Here is a 20,025-nt window from a genome sequence, read left to right as displayed (position 1 = left end):
CCTCTTTGCCAGCCACTCTCTCAAGTATTCTTCCTAATTACATAAACCTATCTATTCTAATTGCATAAAACTATTGCGCGCACGAAATGCTAGGCCACTTTGAGGCAACTTCGTCGTCGTGAAGTTGTTCTCCTCTTTTCCCTTTCTATGTCTAATTTTTTTCTCCCCTCTCTCTCTCTCATGCTCCCAATTCCATGTCTAACTTTCTCTCTTTGTCTTTCTCCCCGCTTTTCTCCTCTCTCTCTCTCTCTCTCTCTCTCTCTCTCTCTCTCTCTCCTTTTCTTCACCCCCTCTCTCCTCTTTTTTTTCATTTTCTTCTTCTTCGTCTTCATATATATATATATATATATATATATATATATATATATATATATATATATATATATATATATATATATATCTCTCTCTCTCTTTCTCTCTCCCCCTTTTTCTTCTCTCTCCCTCTCAAAGTGTGGAAAAACTATGTTAAAAAAACTTTAAATTTAAAAAAAACTTTTAAAATATTTAGTAAAAAGTTTAATTTAATTGAGAGAGAGAGAGAGAAAAATTGATTTGATTAAAAAAGGGAGAGGAAAGAGAGAGTGTATGTGAGTGAGTGAGTGAGTGAGAGAAAGCCTAGGCGCTACATGTGAGAGAGAAATGTGAAAAATATATATAAAAAACTTTAAATTAAAAAATCTTTAAAATATTTAATTAAAATTTTTAATCTAACTGAGAGAGAGAGAGAGAGAGAGAAACTTTTGATTTAATTAAAAAAAGGAAGAGGAAAAAGAGGGTGAGAGAGAAAGCCTAGGCCATACGCATGAGAGAGAGGGGGAGGGGGCGGGGGGGATACATGGATGTGAATAGGAAGAATCATATGATGTTATTAAAAATGGAGGCAATATAGATGAAACATCCTAACAATTACCAATAAAGATAGTATCAATATGTAGCTCTTAGTTGCTTTATGGTTAAAGTTTTAACATTTTAGAATCAACTTCTCCAAATGTCTATCTCATCTTAACATACAATATATCCTCAATTTAATACATCTAACCCAAAAAAACCTTTTATGTACACTACCTTTTATTAATCATGGTAAAAGCTAGAACCAACGCTATGCTCACCTCTCTCTCTCCATTTTCTCTTCTTTGCTCTTTTCATCTTCCTCCTCCTCTCTCTCTCTACCTCCCTCTCCTTCCATATTTGCTTTTCTTTTCTTTTTTCTCTTCACTTTCCCCCCCTCTCTCTCTCTCTCTCTCTCTCTCTTCATTTTTGATTCTTTGCTCTCCCCCCTCTCTCTCTCTACCCCGCTCCCTCACTTTTTTTTTCTTTTTTCTCTTCACCCTTCCTCTCTCTCTCTCTCTCTCTCTCTCTCTCCATTTTCTCTTCTTTGCTCTCTCTCTCTCCACCCCCCTCTCCCTCCCTATTTTCTATTCTATTCTTTTTTCTCTTCACCTTCTCTCTTTCTCTTCCCCTCCATTTTCTTTTATTTTCTCTTTTACATTCTCTCTCTATCTCTCTCTCTCCACCTATGTTTTCTCTCTATCCTCATCTCCCTCCCTATTTTCTTCTTTTCTTTTTTCTCTTTACCTTCTCTCTCTCTCTCTCTCTCTCTCTCTCTCTCTCTCTCTCTCTCTCTCTCTCTCTCTCTCTCTCTCTCTCTCTCTCTTTACCAATGACAATTGCCTTGTACTGTTGGTGTCTCCATCCTCGGCTGATGCTAGTGTCCATTTGTGGTGCACAAATCGGATGCTGTATGCTCGCGTAGTGAATGCCGGAAGGTCCCCAAGAACAAAAGAACTCTACTTTTTGCACAAAACTCAAGGTAGAAAGCATACACGACATAAACAAAAGACCAATTGGGTGCAATCTCCCCCCATGCCTTGTGTGAGTGCTCCACAAAGCATGTATTTTATGTATTAATCATCTTCAAGCTCAAATAATAGCCCAAATTACAAAATAGCACGCTTTTGGCTTTTGAGTTTGCTTTAGCACAAAATAGAAATAAAGCTAATGGGCACCTCAAGCATGAGAGAATATATATAGCCGTTGTTGATTGCCACACTATATATATCCTCTCATGCTTGAGACATGCACCCCACTGAGAGTGTGCCACCAAGGTGCCCACTATATATATATATATTCTCTCATGCTTGAGGCGTGCATCCCAGTGAGAGGGTGCCACCAAGGCGCCCACCTCGCCGTATATATTCTCTCATGCTTGAGGCGTGCACCCCACTAAGAGTGTGCCACCAAGGCACCCACCTCGCCGTGTATATTCTCTCATGCTTGAGGCATGCACCCCACTGAGAGTGTGCCACCAAGGCACCCACCTCGCTGCTGTTGATCGCCTCCATCTGCGTCACCACCACCGCTGCTATTTGTTGCCCCCCCATTGAGCCCCCCATCCCCAATTGGCTCCTACCCCACCCCCTAAACTAGCTCTAGCCATGGTCTCTCTCTGCAACACAGAGACAAATAGAGACTCTCTCTCTCTCTCTCTCTCTCTCTCTCTCTCTCTCTCTCTCTCTCTCTCTCTTTTTGGTACGTTCTCCTCCCCCCTATCCCCACTTGGCTCTTGCCCCCTGGTCTTGGAGAGAGAGAGAGAGAGTGTGTGTGTGTGTATGTGTGTGTGTATGTGTGTGTGTCTCACTAAATTGATTGCTTATTACGCATTCTCTATTTAATAAATTCATGTCAATAAATTAGTGACACTTTTCTTTAAAGTGTTGATGATGATCTAGCATGGCCATCAGACCATTTAGAGACCAATATTCCTAGTGCATCACTTAATGGGGTGATTAGAGCACTGTGACGGGGATATTTGGTACAGGTAGTACAAGTTATGAAGGGGGAAAGAAGTGTCTGCCAAGTGTAAGAGTGTACACATGAACCAAGGAGTTACACATAAATGAGGATGGATTAAGTTCTAAGAAGAGGAAGTGCATTAGCATTGTGTATATGGATTAAGTTCTAAGAAGAGGAAGTGCATTAGCATTGTGCATCCAGGGACGCCTAGGAATGTTTACTTGTGTGTAATGAGCATTGCATTCATTTGGGGTCATCCTCTCCCTTACAAGTCAAGGTTTAAGGTCTTTTATTTCATTAAGAAAGACAAGAGAGGTAATTCTCTCACTAAGAAAGACAAGAGACGTGATCCTCTAGAAGTGAGAAGAGAAGTTATTTTCTTTTTCTAAGGTCTAAAAAGACACAAGCTTTTGTGTGGAAGTCAATCTTAAGGTTGAGGCCCAAGGCAATTTAATGAACCCTCCTTAAGGTGCTTGCATGGACCACAAGTTAAGAATACAATTTGAGAAGCTGTTCTTTTTAAAAAAGACACGGTGAATCCATTTTTAAAATATCTCGCGATAGAAAGACAATCTCTTAAAACGGGCGGCGAGAGTTATTGAAAACAACAAGATCTACAACTTTTGTGTCTGACGTTTTTTCATCCAAACAACGCACAGAGAGATATCTTGAAATTAGTGCTCCAGAGTAGATCCTGGCACAACCACATCTTGCATGAAGATCAACTCAGGTCTCTCTCCAAGAAGAAAAGCTCTTGAAAGCCTATAAGAGAGGAGGCTCTCCTTTGGTGTGAGAGAGGTAAAGGAAGAATCACTTTGCATGCATCCAAGAGGAGAAGAGAAGGTGCAAGTGCTGCGGAAGCTTTGCTGAAATCAAGTGCCAAGAGGAGAGCCCTACACATATTGTGTAGGAGAGAAGGAGACTCAAGAAGGATCAAAAGGTGCCAACTTCCAAGTTGTGCAAGTGTTAGCCGGCGGTTGTATACCGCACAAGGAACCGTGATCTTGTTTTCAAGATCTACAAGTAAGAGCTAGCTTATGTGTAACGGAGGAGCTTGCTCCTTGTCAATAATATAACTCCACAAGGGGGGAGGGGGGAATGGCCTAGCTTCCAGTCCCTAGTGTGTTGCCAATTTCTCTACCTCTCTCTCTCTCTTAACATCTTTCTTTTCTCTCATCTATTCTTCCTTTGTGTCAGCATAATATTCGCCATATATATTTTAAGTATATAAGAAAGTTGAGTGTGTATCTTGGATCTTATAACAAAGAGAGAGTCTCTCATGCCTGGCCCGTTCTCCTCCCCCCCATCCCCACTTAGCTCCTGCCCCATGGTCTTGAACTAGCAGAGAGAGAGAGAGAGCCGGCATAGTAGAGAAACGGGAGAGACAGAGAGGGAGAGGGCAAAAAAGAGGAGAGAGAGGGAGAATGATGACTTAACGAAGCACTTAAGATATTGAAGGTAGGGAAAATTTGAAATAGCCTTGGAACTTGTTGGTTACATTTGGAGTGAGGTTTGGAGTGATTTTGGTGCTTCGGGTATCACCAACCAATAGCAAAAATAATATAGTAGTATAGACTAGCATTCCACGAAGCAATGGTGCGAGAGAAGCAAAGTTGCATTATTTGATGGCTATGCAAATTGTTGCCTCTTTCGCCTATGCTCTCTCTCTCTCTCTCTCTCTCTCTCTCTCTCTTTACAATTTCAAAGCGCTAGGCCATGTTTCCTCAACTTCTTTCTTTTATATTTCATTACTTCTCTCTCTCTCTCTCTCTCGTCTATATCTCTCATTCTCTCTCACTATATTTCTGCCAATATCATTCACTCTGTCTCCCCACCCTTTTTCACCCCTCTCCTCTTTTTGTGACTTTTTCTCTCTCTTAGTATACATCAAATACTAGGTTGCTTCACAGCTACCATGAAGTAGCTTTGTAATGAGAAAAGCAAAGTTCACTTTTGTCACTTCTTTCCCCCACATTTTATTTCACTTTCCTCATTTTATTCTTGTATTTCTCTCAATTTTATTCTCTCTTTCTCTCTCTCCAAAAGTTTTTTCCCTCTTTACTCTCCTAAAACTTTTACATTCTCTCTCTATCACTCCCCAAATTTTCTTCTTCTTCTTCTCTATTCCCCTCTCTCCCTCCTCCCTCTCCTTTTTTTTCTAAAGCTCTCTCTCTCTCTCTCCTCTTTGAATTATTTTATTCTCTCTCTAAAAAATTCCTCTCTCTCTCTCTCCCCAAAAAATTCCCCCTTCTCTCTTCAATTTTTTTCCTTGCTCTATCTCTCTTTACGCTCTATTTCTAAAAATTTATCCTCTCTCTCTCTCTCTCTCTCTCTCTCTCTCTCTCTCTCTTAACTTTCTTCATCTCTTCCTAAATTCGTTTCTTCTCTCTCTCTCTCTCTATGTTTTCTTTCTCTATCTTATTCTTTTTGTCCCCCTCTCTCTATATATAAATTATTTCCCTCTCTATTTTTTCTCAAAAAATTCTTTCTTCACACACACACACACACACACACACACACACACACACACACATTTTTGGTTTATTTTGTTCTCTTTTTGTCTCAATAATTTTTCTCTCTCCATTCTCTTTCTCTAGTTGTCTCTCTGCATGTGTATTTGTCTCTTGGGAAAAACCCTAAACTCTCTTTCTTGTTTTATATTTATTTAAAAAACCCCTAAACCTCGCAAAAAAATTGGTCCCTCTCCCTCACTTTCAATTTTTCTTTCTTTTTGAATTGCATTTATTAAAAAACCTTAAACCTACCAAAAATAAATTGGTGTCAACTCTCTCTCTCTCTCTCTCTCTCTCTCTCTCTCTCTCTCTCTCATATCTTACTACTATATTATTTTCGCTATAGGTTCGAAAAGCCCCGAATCTTCAAAGGGCTTCCCGAACGTATCCCCTTTTCCAAACCTCCCTTTTTCAATCAAAACCCCCTCCCCTCCCCTCTTTTTCACTTGTAATCTCTCATTTTCTCCTCCCTCTCCCTTTTCTCATTAAAGCCCTCATCCATCCCCCCTTCCAATTTTTAAAATTAAAACCCCCTCCTCTCTCTCTCACTTATAATCTCTCTCTTTCTTTTCTCCCTCCCCCTCTCTCTCTCTCATGTGTAGGGCCTAGGTTCACACACGCAAAGTTAGATTAAAAATTTTAATTTAAACTTTTTATTTTAATTAAATAATTTTATTTTTTTAATTTAAAAATTTTTTAACATAAATTTTCACACACTTTGAGAGAGAGAGAGAGAGAGAGAGAGAGAGAAGAAGAAGATGAAGATGATGATGATGATGAAGGATAAAAAGAAGAAGATAGAGAGAGGATGGGGAAAGAGAAAAGAGAATAGTCTTTTTTTAATTAAACATTTTTCTTCTCCCCTCCCCCCTCTCTCTCATGTGTAGGGCCTAGGTTCTCTCTCTCTCTCTCATAGTTAAATTAAACTTTTTAATTAAAATAAGGAGAGAGAGAGAGAGAGAGAGAGCAAAAAAGAAAGAAGAGAGAGAGGGAGGGAGAGGGGAAACAGATAAAAAAAATTATAGAGAGGAAATATAAAATTTAAAAGAGAGAGATAGGAAAAGAAAAAAGGAAAAGAGAGGAGAGAGGGGGAGAGAGACAGAGAGAAGAAAAGGAGAGAGAGAAAATAAGAAGAAGAGAGATAATTTGAACACAGAGAGAGAATTATAGAGGAAATAAAAAAATTAAAAGAAAGAGAAAAGAAAAAAAAATAAAGAGAGAAGAAAAAAGAAAAAAAGAGGAGAGAGAAAAAACGAAAGAAAGAGAAGAAGAAAGAGGAAGAGAGATGGAAAAAAAGTAAAAAAAGAGAAAAGTCTTTTTTTTAATTAAATATTTTTAGAGAGAGAGAGAGAATATAAAATTTAAGAGAGAGAGAGAGAGAGAAGAAAAAAAGAAAATTAGGAGAAAGGGGAGGAGAAAAAAAATGGGCGGAGAGAGAGAAAGAGAGGAGAAGAGAAGAGAGAGAATATAAACATAAATAGATAATTATATATAGAAAAAAGATAGAATTTAAAAAGAGAGAATAAAAAATAGAGGAGAAAGAGAGAAGGAAAAGAGAGGAGAGAGAAAGATGAGAAATGGATTGTTAAGTGAAGTTGTTATGTAATATCACAACTTTGCTCGCCGCTTCGACGCTCTTGCTCCCCCTTCCCCTTTGCCTATTGCCACCCCTAGAGGTGCCACTATCCGCCTGCTACCCGCTCCCCATCTGCCTATTAGAGCAAGGTCTCTCTCTCTCTCTCTCTCTCTCTCTCTCTCTCTCTCTCCATGTAATGTGCCCTATCCAAGCACGTTTTAGCGGTCCATCGAGAAATGAATCTAAGCATCGTCGCCCGGCACTCCCAGGGAATGTTCCAAGGTTTGTCACCTAGGGTTTCCCGAGTCTGCCTTGCAATAGAACGTTCACGGCCAAACCCACTAGGATTGACTTGAAATCTGGGTTCCTAGGGCCAAGGCCTCCTAATAGCATTTACTTTACGCAGAGATACCTAATCCAAAGCAGATCCATGCCACACTTGGTTCAAAGAGAATGGGAAACGAGAGGGATGCGCGCTCAACCTCTCTGCCCGTAGAGCATAGTCCTATTTCGATCCCCTAAAACAACATGAATCGGGTTCTAACTTAACAATACCTAAAGTCTAACGGTGATAAATCCTTGTGAGAAGCCTCCCAGTTCTCTGGGATCACCCTGCCGTAAGACAGACCCGTTGAGGATTCCGTCCACCTGCTTCCCTTGATAGCTTTAGTTTTCTAATTAGGTCTTACCACATTTATGTGCGACATTTAAAACTAGCTTCATTAATTAAGGCTTTTAGGGCACAAGGTTTGTTTGCGTAATTTAAACCTCAGACACAAAAACAAAACAAGCAGTCCTTTTGACAAACGAGTTCCTTTTCAAGTTAATATTTGTTTCCTACCCATACATGAGAATTATGTATCCCCTCTGTCCAACAGAAGTACCCGGTTTTAATCACATGGCAACAAAATTTCCATCCTTTATCTAGAATAGGATATTCCAACGCCTCCAGATGTTGGGCTCACGACAGTCTATAATTCCATTCCGGTCTAGAAAAGGGGTGTCTAGAGCTCCACTGACCCCAAGTGACCTAGGAGTGAGACACAACTTCCGTGGTTGGCATTTTCACCACTAGACCTTCGGCCCGTGAATCAGGCAGTGTCATCTTGGGATAATGCGTGGTGTGATGTTGGAGATGATCCAGTTGTGCCAAATATCCTTACTTAATTAATCCAATTAAGAATCAAGCATAATTAAGGCAATCGGTCCTAATATTATCTTCTAGAAAAATATTCATTTATTTCCATGGCAACTTATCATTAGAGGCCCCTTCTATACTTTTGCAATCAACACAAGCCTTGGAATATTTATCCAAATTACAATGCAACAATTAGTTGATTGAAAGAAAAACATTCAGGGTGTTGTTCAATCAACCAACAAAACTAATTGTATTTTTCCCAAACAATACATGAATAGACGCGATAATAATTCCATTGCATATTCACTCTCCCCCTTGGGATCAAAGAGCGATTCTATGCAAAATTTACTTAATACTTGTATGCACAATTCCTAATGTTATTCTTTTTATGATTATACTATTCATGACCCCTGACCAATTGCTCTATCAACGAATAAACCATACACAACTAAGTGCAAATTAACTTCCCTTGATACATGCACTTTGCAAACTCCATCTTTCAAATATGTGAGAAGAGGCCTATCCCTTCCCATGATCTATTCTCGTCCATCATAGTATGGAGCCTAATGTATCTCATGTGAGAATCAAAACAAGCATCTATCAATTTGAAAATACATTACTTACGATCGGTACCACAATTGGATTGACAGTGATACCTTTGCCCAAAGCTTCGTTGTTGGTTGTAGGATTGCCATCCTCACACGACATTCTTTGCTTGGAGGCCATCGTCCGCAAGTAGACTTAAGAGATTAAGAAGGCGGAATAGATTCGAGATGGGAGAGTGTAGGAGAAGATGGCTAAGTCGAGGATCAAGATAGAGGGAATTGAGCTAATTCTCTCCCTTGTGGCCTCTTGGGGTAGCTATTCTTTCTCTCTCTTTTTCTCTCACACAATCTCTTGGAGGGGTATCATTCTCTCTATCTCTTTCTTGCAGCCTTTGGGAGTCTCCTTATGCTCCCTCGTGCCTCCCCATGCCTCATATTTATAATGAATTAGAGAGGAGGAGATGAGGCTAAGAACAAGAGCTCTTGGTGGAGAGACTTTGGAAAACTCAGTGATCTAATGCCTAACTTATAAATCTGATGGTTCCATTGGGTCCAAAAGGGAGTAAAAGGCCAAGACACTTGGTTGGGAAGCTTTCAAATCACTCCTTCTTTCTCTCCCTGTTCGAAGTGCTATTTACTACCTGTAGATTGCGATCGTGGCTCCTGTGATTTCGCCAATCTCTCTCTTTATCTTTTTTCCTTTTATAAAATCTCCAAAACTAACTAAAACATCACTTGTCTTTTTTTTTAATGACATCTAGTTCTATCTTTTAGGATAATATCTAAAATATACTAGTTTTTTTGTCCAAAAATCTAATATTTTTGGACCATCCAAACTATACACATTAATATTAGTGATTAATATACCTCATAAGTCTCGTTCATGTTGTAACTTCCGTGAATGGTAGCTATGGTCCTTCTCAATTCAAGAAAATATCAGATTTGCGATTTTTGATTTTTAAAATATATTTTTAATTAAATAAAAATTATTAGCTATTAACGTTAGTTAGTTTTTACCTTAGTTAGTCTTTAGTTAGTAATCTTACTAACTTATTAATTGACTAATTAACTTTCGAACTAAACAACTAACTTTTATTGCGTGAAAATATTACACTCCACCTGCTATCTCCGCCACCTGCTGCCCGCTCCTCCTCCCCCTCCACCTATTGCTACCCCTAGAGGTGCCACTGTCCACTTACTACTCGCTCCCCATCTACCTATTGGAGCACGGTCTCTCTCTCAGCCTACTATAGATGTCATAGCATGCCTAGCCTCACCTTTGCAGCCTCCCTTGGTGGTGCTTGCCCTGCAAAGCAAACTCGCCACTGCACCCTCGGCCGATGGCTTGCCACTCAGTCTCACCAATGAGACCTCACTTGCTTGCAACACTGTCCACTATCTTTGTATATGAGAGAGAGAGAGAGAGAGAGAGAGAGAGAGAGAGAGAGATTTTCCAATACCCATGTGAGCCTGAAACTTACAAACAAAAAGAGAGAGAGATGCCACTACTATCATTGCTGCCGCTTACTAGCATGTGTGCTACATAGCATGAATATATAGAGAGAGCATGAGAGAGATAGACGGGGAAGGAAAGTTCTATTTTAACTTTATTTTGAATTTCTAATTTGGCTTAGTTTGAAAAATTAATATCATGACCATAGCTTTAAGCGACTCAAATGGATGCATTTTTTAGCTTTGGAGGGTGTCACTTTATTGCCCCTTGACCTTAGTCTCTCTCTCTCTCTCTCTCTCTCTCTCTCTACCCACTCCACAGAAAAGTGTTCCTCAAACTCCACACTCTAAAGAAGCGCGTCTCCCAAACTCATTATTAATATAGTACTAGGCGCTCCGCGCTTAAACTCGCCCCGACGGGTGCTATTTTTGCGGGAGGGTGGGTACTGGACGCATGGCACCTGCCCCCGGATTCTCTTTCTTTTTTGTGGGGGAGATGGGGGCTGCCACGTGGCACCCGCAACCCACTCCTTAACTAATAGTATAGAAGTATAGATGCTGCAGCCAGTTTACGAAATTGTTCGTTTTGCTGGCCCTCTTGCAGTTTGCATTCATGGAGGCCCCTCTCTTCTCGATCGGAGGCTTGTTTGGCCAAGATGAAGAGCACGGTATCTCTCTCTCTCTCCCTGCGCGCGCGCGGGGCTAGGTCCCTTTGGATTGGGTGCCCAGTACATTTGCGTAACAGTCTATAGAAATTTGCCGTGCGCTTTGCAGGGTCATAATGCTCAGGATGATAACTAGAAGAAGTCACAGAAGTCTCTTGGCTCTAAGTAAATCCAAACTACATGACCTAAGGCGATGTTAAAACCACAGGGAATATAAGACGGCTGCTTTATTTAGCTACAATTCCTTAATGACGTTGTTTGAAACAAAGGCGCTTCTGCAGTCTCTATGGTTGCTTTAGTAGTTGAAACTATTGGTTGAAAATTGCTCATAATCCAGAGGTTACGGGCTCAAGTCTTCTTGAGTGCGGGTCATCCAAGAGGAGGGTTCCAGAGTGATTAATAAGGAGGGTTCCAGTGCGCTTAAGCTCCTTCGTAGGGTGAGTGTGCTTAAGCTCCTCGGTAGGCTCATTGGGTCTTGGTAGGGTGAGTATGCTTAAGCTCCTTGGCAGGCTCATTGGATGGAGATCCTGGTGCAATCAAGCTCCATTGTTCATTCGGGTCATTGAAGAGGAGGTCCCCATTCAGCTTGCAAGCTATCCTATCTATGCTAGGCCAATGCCTATTCACTCTTTGACTAATATTTGGAAGCGTTGTGGACATTTGGGTATGCGTGTCTTATCCCGTAGAAAAATAAAGCCTCGACTGTTCTATTTTGCCACATACTTGCCACATAGTATTGCATGGTGTTTTGGGTGTGGATCATCATATATAAACAAAATGATGAAGATGGAAAGTTGTGAAGTAATAGAATTTAGAGTGGGTTTAAGTCAATGAGATGGCTATATATCTAGAGAAGTAGTAGATTTGGCTAATGCATGCATTTCTCTCTACATATATTCATATGTGTGTGTGTGCATAGATGTATGTTTAGAGGTGTGTAGAATGCCCTAGTTGCTCTAAAGACTTATCAAAGAACCATCCACCTCAATCTCATGAAGTTCACATGATTCCTGAAGGGCATATTAGCAAACATGTTTTTGATTCTCTTCTTTTGTGTACTTCCCTTCCTTTTCAGGTGCATTAGGCAGAGATTAGGGTTTCTTTACCATTTCATCCACCAATTCATTTAGCCTATTCAAAGGTACAAAATAGGGTAAATATGAGAAGAATGAAAATTTCTTTAATTCTAAACAAACTAATACAGGGATGGCTTTGTCCACCCATGCGCTTCCATTGTGAAGCTTAGATGGCAATCTAGATAGATGATAGGTGAAGAGCTTAAGGCTAGCTGGAAGAAATGTGACTAGGTAAAAGATTAATGATGGCTTGGGAGGGTTTTTCTTATATAGCTTGGGAAGAAAGTCCAGTTGGCGGGTCCGACTATATTATGGACATTTTCTAGTTGGCTAGAGAGTATTCCATGAGTATTTCCTTTATCTTCAAGCCGAGGATGTTGCTCTCCTTAGACCCCCATGAGAGGGACTGCTAGCACTCCAAGACCCCCAAGCCAGGGATTGCTTCTACCTCAGACCCCAAAATAGGGGTTCTTGATAACTCTTGTATCCCACAACTCAATACATTGTGTCTTGAGTTGCTACTAGCATCTGTCTAACCCAAATATTAGATTCACTAATGTCATATTTTTGCCATTTGGTCATAAGAGACCTCCTTTAACATACAAGTGAGGAAGCAACTAATATGATTGGCAAAATTGGATAGAGAGGGGCTCCATTAAAGATTGTGAAGATTGCTAAGATGATCATCAAAATTGGATAGACTAGCATTTTACTCATCTTGACCATGAGTATATTTATGAAGATTGTCTAGATTGGGAGGATCGACATGAATACATTCACGATTGAGTAGGTTATGAGAATTAATTGGGAGACCCTAGAAAGTGTGATGCGGCCTTTTTACGATCCAACATCCCTTCATCTTTCCTATCTTTCTTCATGGTTTGCGTTCCCTATTCAGTGGATAGCCATTATGGCACACCACGTTTTTAGGTGCCTATCCTTTCCAAACTCTTAGAGAAAGACAAGCTTGATGACTCATTGGATCATGTAGTCTTTCAAGATTAAGTGTATTCTAGACACCTTTGATCTTTGGGATTTTGTCACCCTCCCCATTCGTTCTCTCTTAGTGGATTTGCAAATTGGGTCTACAATGGATTTGACAGCCTTATGGAACCGGTCCAATTCTCCATAGCATACATATCAACCGAAATAAGTATAGTAGGAGGTGTGATGAAAATATGACTTGTTTACCTTTTATCGACTTTGATGGATATGGAGGAATTGAATATGGTATGTATCCCATGTTGGTGTGTTTTTCTTGGGCTTGGAGTTTTGTATTTTCGTCTACATCCTACTGGGGTTGCTATGAACCTTCCCTTGGTTTGTAAATGGGATCATCTGGAATGATGTTGGGAGGATTTTGCGTTTCAGAAGTGTGATGCTAGTCTCTCAAAGCCTCCATGGGGAGTTGGTATTAGCGCCAAAGAAGTAAAATCTTGAGGAGACTACTTTGGTGAGGATGGCTAGACATTGTTCTCTTTTGTGTTCTTGCTTCTCTTCAATGACAAGCTTTCAAATCAATGCTGAGGTATCTCTGAGTTGTGTATCTAGTGTTGATACCATTGAAAGAAATGCTTGAATAGAGGTAGAGAACTCAGAGTGTACGACAAACACAATGAATAGTAGAACTCAAGATGAAGATTAAGTTTTAACTCAAAGTGGCGAATGAATGAGTGTATGAATCAATTTGTATGTTGGGTATGAAACAATGGATTATGGGCCTCAAACCTTTGTGTTTTTGGGAACTAGGGATGAGGTCAGCTGGAAGAGGAGTCGGAGACACCAATGATAGCTTTGAGAGCATACCACACTTTGAATGGATCCTGAAACAGAGCAATGGCAGTTTGAATCTGTCTAGAGACTCTAAGTGAAGTTGAGAGCAATGTAGGGAGCCCAGACTGCTGAACTTGCAAGACTGGCTAAGAGAAAGATCACATCAGTTGACTAATACTGTAGACGATGATTGGGTGGCAGTAGAGCAGCTTGTTGGCAGCATGTTACAATATAGGCATGGGAATTCACCTTAAGCAAGGGTATATGAGGGCTGATGGATGTAAATGGCCTTAAGGGGCAGGGAAAACCCTAACCTTAGCTAGGCAGAGGCTATATAAACAGCCTATGGGTCACTATCAAGTGTGAGATAGAGTGTACCCAAGTTGTACCTTGAGTAACTTAGTAAACAAGATTTTATTCTTGTACTTTGAGCTCCTATCTCCCTCTTGTGCACACTTACTTGCTGCAACTTTGGTTTTTCACATGGTATCAAAGCCTCCTCTGATCCTTTCAGCTTCCTCAAACCTCAGCCTCATTAAGTGCACAAAAAAAATCTTTATTTCTCTCATCTTGGACCTTCAAACTCCATAGCCAGCTTGACTCCCTGACCTTGGAGGACTTGGGGAAGCCAAAGGAGAGCATTTTAGCTCCTGGCTTCAACTGAGAACTTCTTCCTTGACACAAGGCGACTAGTCCTAGCACATCAAAGGGCAACATTGGGCAGTGTGGAAGGTGGCATTGAGCAAATTGTCAAATTGGCGTAGATCTGCAGACGTCGACTTCCAGAGATCAGCGCGGTCTGTAGACGTAACAATCCCTCCAACAACCATAGGGCTTACAAAGCCCCCACAGTGAGCTATCTTCCTCTAAGAGGGTTTGCTGAAATTCTTCCTGTATTGGCTGAAATCAACCAAACCCTAACTGTCAGTTTCCTGGCAGCCATAGCTAGGAAGCTTCAAGTTTTTTCATCCTTCAAAAATTTCAATGTTTGAGCACTAACAGTGATTCTAATCACTGATTAATCCTATCCAAAGTTAGTTGAAGGACTGAAAGCTCCATTTCAATGCTCTTACACTCAGTGGATCCCTTTAATTCAGCAAACACTTCACATCTTACATCTCAAGTGGCATAAAACTTGAGATGAGTGCTTGTAAGCACTAATGGTGCATTGTACAATCACGTTTCTTGCTGGATGTTGACTTAATCTGGTTTTTATCAGAAAGTTAAATCTATCAAAGTGCTCTATAACATTTATCCCTTTCTGCTTGGTTGTAAGGCTATGTATACAACTATAAACACATAGACCATATCCCAACATTAGTTTGCTGGTACATCAGAGATATGAGTGTTATTATACTCTTCTTTGATTCATCCAAGAGCATAGAATTAATCGATATGCCGTGCTTCACCAAAAACTCCCCTAATAGGCCACATTATCAGGAAGAGCTTGAAGTCCAGTCAAAGCTCACCTTGTTGAAACCTAAAAAATAATAAAGCCTAAATCCAGGATTATTTGAAGAACAGGACCTCCTAAATCCTATCTTGAGATATTGCATGTGTATGATTTCCAACCGTTCTCAACTCCAAAATTTTAAAACTTGGCTATTAGTTCTATTATTCGGTTGTACTTGGTCACCTGTAAAGGATTAGACATTGCCATTGCTTAAGGCAATTGGTAAGACCTTCCTATAATAGCCATGGCCTATGCAGATGTAAGGCCTCAAATTCACAAATTTAATGGAAAAGATTTCCATCCTTGGCAAGTCTTGGTAAAATACAAAATGGTGGAAAGAGGCTACTAGCCCTTCATAAAAGGGACCAAAGTAATTGACCCATCCAATCTCCTTGATGTAGAAGATGATGAATGGGTTCAGGCCATTATCATGCTTCATTTAGATGAATCTTTAATTCATCACATTGACCAACTCTCAACTGCCAAAGAAAAGTGGGATAAGCTTGAAAGGCTCTACGGTGCTATAGGGAAGAACTCCAAGATATTTCTCAAGATTGAGTTCTTCAGCTTGGAATACAAACAGGGAGAAAATCTAAGCAAGTTTATTTTACATATGAAGGGGCTTATGGCATAGCTTGCCTCCGTTCAAGCACCCATCCATAATGAAGATGCCATTGCCATACTGCTAAAGTCTGTGAAGAAGGTTTTCCCAACCCTTGTGACTACCCTAACTAATATCCCGAACCCGACTTTGGCAAGTACCATCCAGTCTTGCTTGGACGAAGAGAAAATTGAAGGAATGTCAGTAGTCACTTTCTGTGAGCAAGTATTAGTCCATACTGCTTCTACTAAGTGCTCCTTTTGTCACAAATGGAAGAAATATCCTGACAAAATGAAGTGCAACAAATGCAAAAAGACAGGGCATATCACCAGAAGTGTTCCAATGTTCCACCAATATCTAAGGAATTGGAGGCCAACTTTGCCTCCCAATCCATAGATGATCAACTTTTTTGAGTCTTGTAATATCCTCTACCTATGAATATCCTTGTAGCTTGATTTATAAAGGCATCCCTGTTGATTGAGGGGGGGAACTTTAACATGTCTTGTGATGTAATGTCACCCTGGTATTGAGGGGGGGTGTTACAATATAGGCATGGGAATTCACCTTAAGCAAGGGTATATGAGGGCTGATGGATGTAAATGGCCTTAAGGGGCAGGGGAAACCCTAACCCTAGCTAGGTAGAGGCTATATAAACAGCCTACGGGTCACTATCAAGTGTGAGATAGAGTGTACCCAAGTTGTACCTTGAGCAACTTAGTAAACAAGATTTTGTTCTTGTACTTTGAGCTCCTATCTCCCTCTTGTGCACACTTTTCTTGCTGCAACTTTGGTTACAATATAGGCATGGGAATTCACCTTAAGCAAGGGTATATGAGGGCTGATGGATGTAAATGGCCTTAAGGGACAGGGGAAACCCTAACCCTAGCTAGGCAAAGGCTATATAAACAATCTATGGGTCACTATCAAGTGTGAGATAGAGTGTACCCAAGTTGTACCTTCAGCAACTTAGTAAATAGATTTTGTTCTTGTACTTTGAGCTCCTATCTCCCTCTTGTGCACACTTTTCTTGCTGCAACTCTGGTTTTTCACATAGCAAAGGATAGGGACAGAAGGTATGAAACTGACCTTTGGAATTAAAATGCAAGGCTGGAACTGTAGGTGACTGGAGTAGGAATTTTGACAGATGTTTGGGTGGCATGGAGCAACAGCAAACACAGAGGTCTCTGATGTGGACAGACTGCTGAATTATCCAACACAGCTGGCAACAACTCTGATGATGAAAACACACTAGTAGGTGATCAAAAACAGGTTGCTGGCTAAAGAAGCAGCAAACATAGCTGGGGTGAGGGGATAAGGATGATGTCAATTCAGAGGAAACTGCCCAAGTCATGTTGTTTAGTTGGTAGATTGTGTGGAGATCTAAGGCAGCACTCCAGGAAGCACCACGAATCGGGATATCCTCTGGAAAGGGGTGTAAAGAGTAGTAGGCATGGAGAGGGATGATAATAGCTGGCTGGTAATAAATGGAATGAGATGGGATTGTCAGAGATCATAGCCTGTTTTCAGGCAGGCAGCAGCAGGCAGCAGCTGCACAGTCCAGCTGCACAGTCGGACTGTGCAGTCGGACTGCCACGTGGCAGTCCGACTGCCTGCAGCTGATTATTATCAGGCTGCGCCTTATTTTGGCGCCCCATCCTAGGCAGATTTTCGCCTATTTATTGCTGACGTTTTCAGCAGTCTGGCATTCATTCTCTGTCGCAGATTACAGACCGGTGCCGTGCAGATCTCTGTCTCTGTCCGCAGATTTCTGACAGCAGACAGTGCAGACTGCAGCAGACTTCGAGGTGGACAGCAGGTCGCATCGTCGAGGTGGAGACACGCAGTCCAGCGCACTGCGCCCGTGTATATCTTTGTATTCAGCATTCTTTATACAGCAGATCTTCAGTGTACACTGTCTCTTTCTCTCCCTTCTCTCTCTGCGTTCTCTCACTCTCAGTCCTACGCTTCCGCACCGTTGCACTCTGACATGGTATCAGAGCAGTGTTTGAGGGCTGACTGAGCGCAGAATCAACCTGAAGAGGAGTTTCCATCGCGACACAAATTTGCGTTTTTTGCGTTTAAGGGCAGACAGGAGGGCTGCGCCTTGGAACAAGGCTGAAACGAGTGTGGGCGCACAGGAAAGGAGTACAGGTGGTGGATTTGCTGCTGTTTACTGCTGTTTGTCGCGGAGAAAGTTTGAGTTTTCAACCTAAAAGTGCAGGTTTTGCTTTTTCATCGCCTCCGGCGGGTGAAGGAGCTTCGGGACGCTGAAGAGCCTTAGTAGGCTGAGTCTACTCAGTCAGAGGGGGCTGCTTTTGCGTTTGAGAAGGCATTGCAGGTGAAGATGTCTACAGAGATGGACTTGGAGTTCCAGGCGATTATGGACCGGAAGGTGCCTGTCCTACCGGCTCTTCCTACAGATCAGAAGCTCGACGGCGACAACTACCGCATTTGGCGCGTTATGATGTTGGCCATTCTGGAGTCCTATGATTTGGCGGAGTTGATACAGGAAGATATTGACCGGCCCTCGGTAAGAGATGAGTCCAAACTCTCTTTCGATGCTCGTGCGGAGTTGGCCAGGGCCCAGTCTCATTGGGACAAACTGAATGCCAGGATTCGATCCTTTCTCTTTCTATCATGCACTACAGCCGTGATCGCTCACATCGAGCACTTGACGGTGGCTCGTGAGATATGGCTGGAGCTTGATCAAATGTACAATCGGATGACCCTGATGAAGAGGGTTTCTTTGGAGGTACAGATGCGGACTTTGTCCGTCAATAAGTCTTCTTCGCTAAGGGAACACATTAACAAGCTAAGGCAGCTACAGATGCAGGTTCAGAATGCGGGGAAGCCGATCTTCTCCGAAGACATGGCGATTACACTCTTGTCCCAGTTGCCGCCACGATTCGGTACATTCTACTCTGCCCTTATTGCTTCGGGGCGAGAGTCTACTCTTCGGTGGGAGGAGTTGGTTCCTATGGTCTTGGACCAAGAGGAATAGTTAAAGGGACAGAATGCTTCCAAGACGGAGGCGTTGATAGGTCAAGCCTCTCAGAAGAAGGGGAAGGACCAAAAGAAGAAGAAGGGGGATAACAAGTCCAAGAAGGACAAGGAGAAGGACAAGGACAAAGACTCCACATGCCATATTTGTGGAAAGACTGGCCATTGGAAGAAGGATTGCCCTGACAAAGACTCGAAGGACACCAAGAAGAAGGAAACCAAGGATTCTGGAGCGGTGGCTGCACCCTCATCAGCTGCATTTCTACATTTAGTTGTCATTGAGGACGCTTCACCGAATGCTTCTGATGCTGCGATGGCAGCTTCCCAATCTCGAGAGTGGATTATTGATAGTGGTGCCTCACGGCACATGACTCCTTCATCAGATGGTGTTGCCCAGCTGCGACCTTCACATGGGCAGGTTCTCATTGGAGACAGCTCTTCAGTTTCTATTGCAGGTCGGGGTAAGATGCAGCTTATTCCGGATGGACGAGGTGGCACCCATACTTCAGAGGTTTTGCATGTACCAGGATTGGGGTACCATCTCCTTTCAGTCCATAAAATTTGCTCCCTTGGTCTTCTGGTGGAGTTTGACAGTTCTACAGTGCGAGTCCTTGATCATGAATCGAGGAAGGTTCTATCATGTGGATATGAGGAGAACGGCATTTACAAACTGAAGTCTTCCACTGCCCTCTCTACTCTTCTTCTTACCTCACAGTCACAGTCTGAATTATGGCATGCTAGGTTTGGTCACCTAAACTATGACTATCTTCGGAAGGCGTCACGGGGACAGCTTGTTCGAGGGTTGCCGGATATAGTGGTGAGCCAGCAGCCGTGTGTCTCCTGCATACGGGGGAAGCAGCATAGAGATGCCATTCCCCATACCGCTTCACGGCGGTCTACTTCACCGATGGAGTTAGTATCTACGGATCTATGTGGCCCTATGAGGAATGAGTCCCTGCGTGGGAGCTCGTACTTCATGCTGATCGTGGATGACTATAGCAGGATGACATGGGCCTATTTTTTTGGCACTAAAATCAGAAGCTTTCTCGCACTTCAAGGATTGGCTTCTCTTTGAGGAGAACCGATCAGGCCGGAAGTTGAAGACCTTGCGATCCGACAAGGGAGGTGAATTTGTCTCTCATGAATTTGCTCGGTTTTGTGCAGATAGAGGAATTCACCAGGAGTTTGCCAATACGAATACTCCACAAGAAAATGGTATTCTCGAACGGAAGAACCGTAGTGTGATCGAGATGGCGCGCACCATGATGGAGCACCGACAGACCCCTCAGGTTCTGTGGGCCGAGGCTGTGGCTACTGCAGTCCACATTCTTAACCGATCTCCTACTTCGGCCGTGGAAGGGATGACTCCATTTGAGGCGTATTTTGGATCGAAGTCAGATGTTTCTTACTTTCGGGTCTTTGGGTGTGATGCCTATGTTC

General features: G+C 42.0%; 1 protein-coding gene across 7 annotated transcripts in view; it reads left to right on the top strand.

Annotated features, from left to right (window-relative positions):
* The first annotated feature begins 10,502 nt into the window (after positions 1-10,502).
* The window catches only part of LOC148027512 (S-adenosyl-L-methionine-dependent methyltransferases superfamily protein), a 109,276-nt gene continuing 99,753 nt past the window's right edge, over positions 10,503-20,025 (top strand). For 2 of the 7 annotated variants that reach the window (XM_087688905.1, XM_087688902.1), the window contains exon 1: positions 10,544-10,685. Coding sequence is in view for 4 of the 7 variants with exons in the window: in XM_087688902.1 (XP_087545028.1) it covers positions 10,631-10,685 (55 nt within the window). In the remaining 3 variants the exon portion in view is untranslated. Of the gene's footprint in view, positions 10,686-10,791; positions 10,848-11,757; positions 11,824-20,025 lie in introns of those variants that run through there. The other 5 variants (XM_087688906.1, XM_087688904.1, XM_087688908.1 and 2 more) reach the window with 5 other exon arrangements.

The sequence above is a fragment of the Lygodium microphyllum genome, chromosome 12, assembly GCF_053477565.2.
Source record: "Lygodium microphyllum isolate KBCC chromosome 12, Lygodium_microphyllum_v1.1.10, whole genome shotgun sequence".
Classification (NCBI taxonomy): domain Eukaryota; kingdom Viridiplantae; phylum Streptophyta; class Polypodiopsida; order Schizaeales; family Lygodiaceae; genus Lygodium; species Lygodium microphyllum.
Note: the sequence above shows the minus strand (reverse complement) of the source record. Positions and strands in the feature narration are given on the sequence as shown.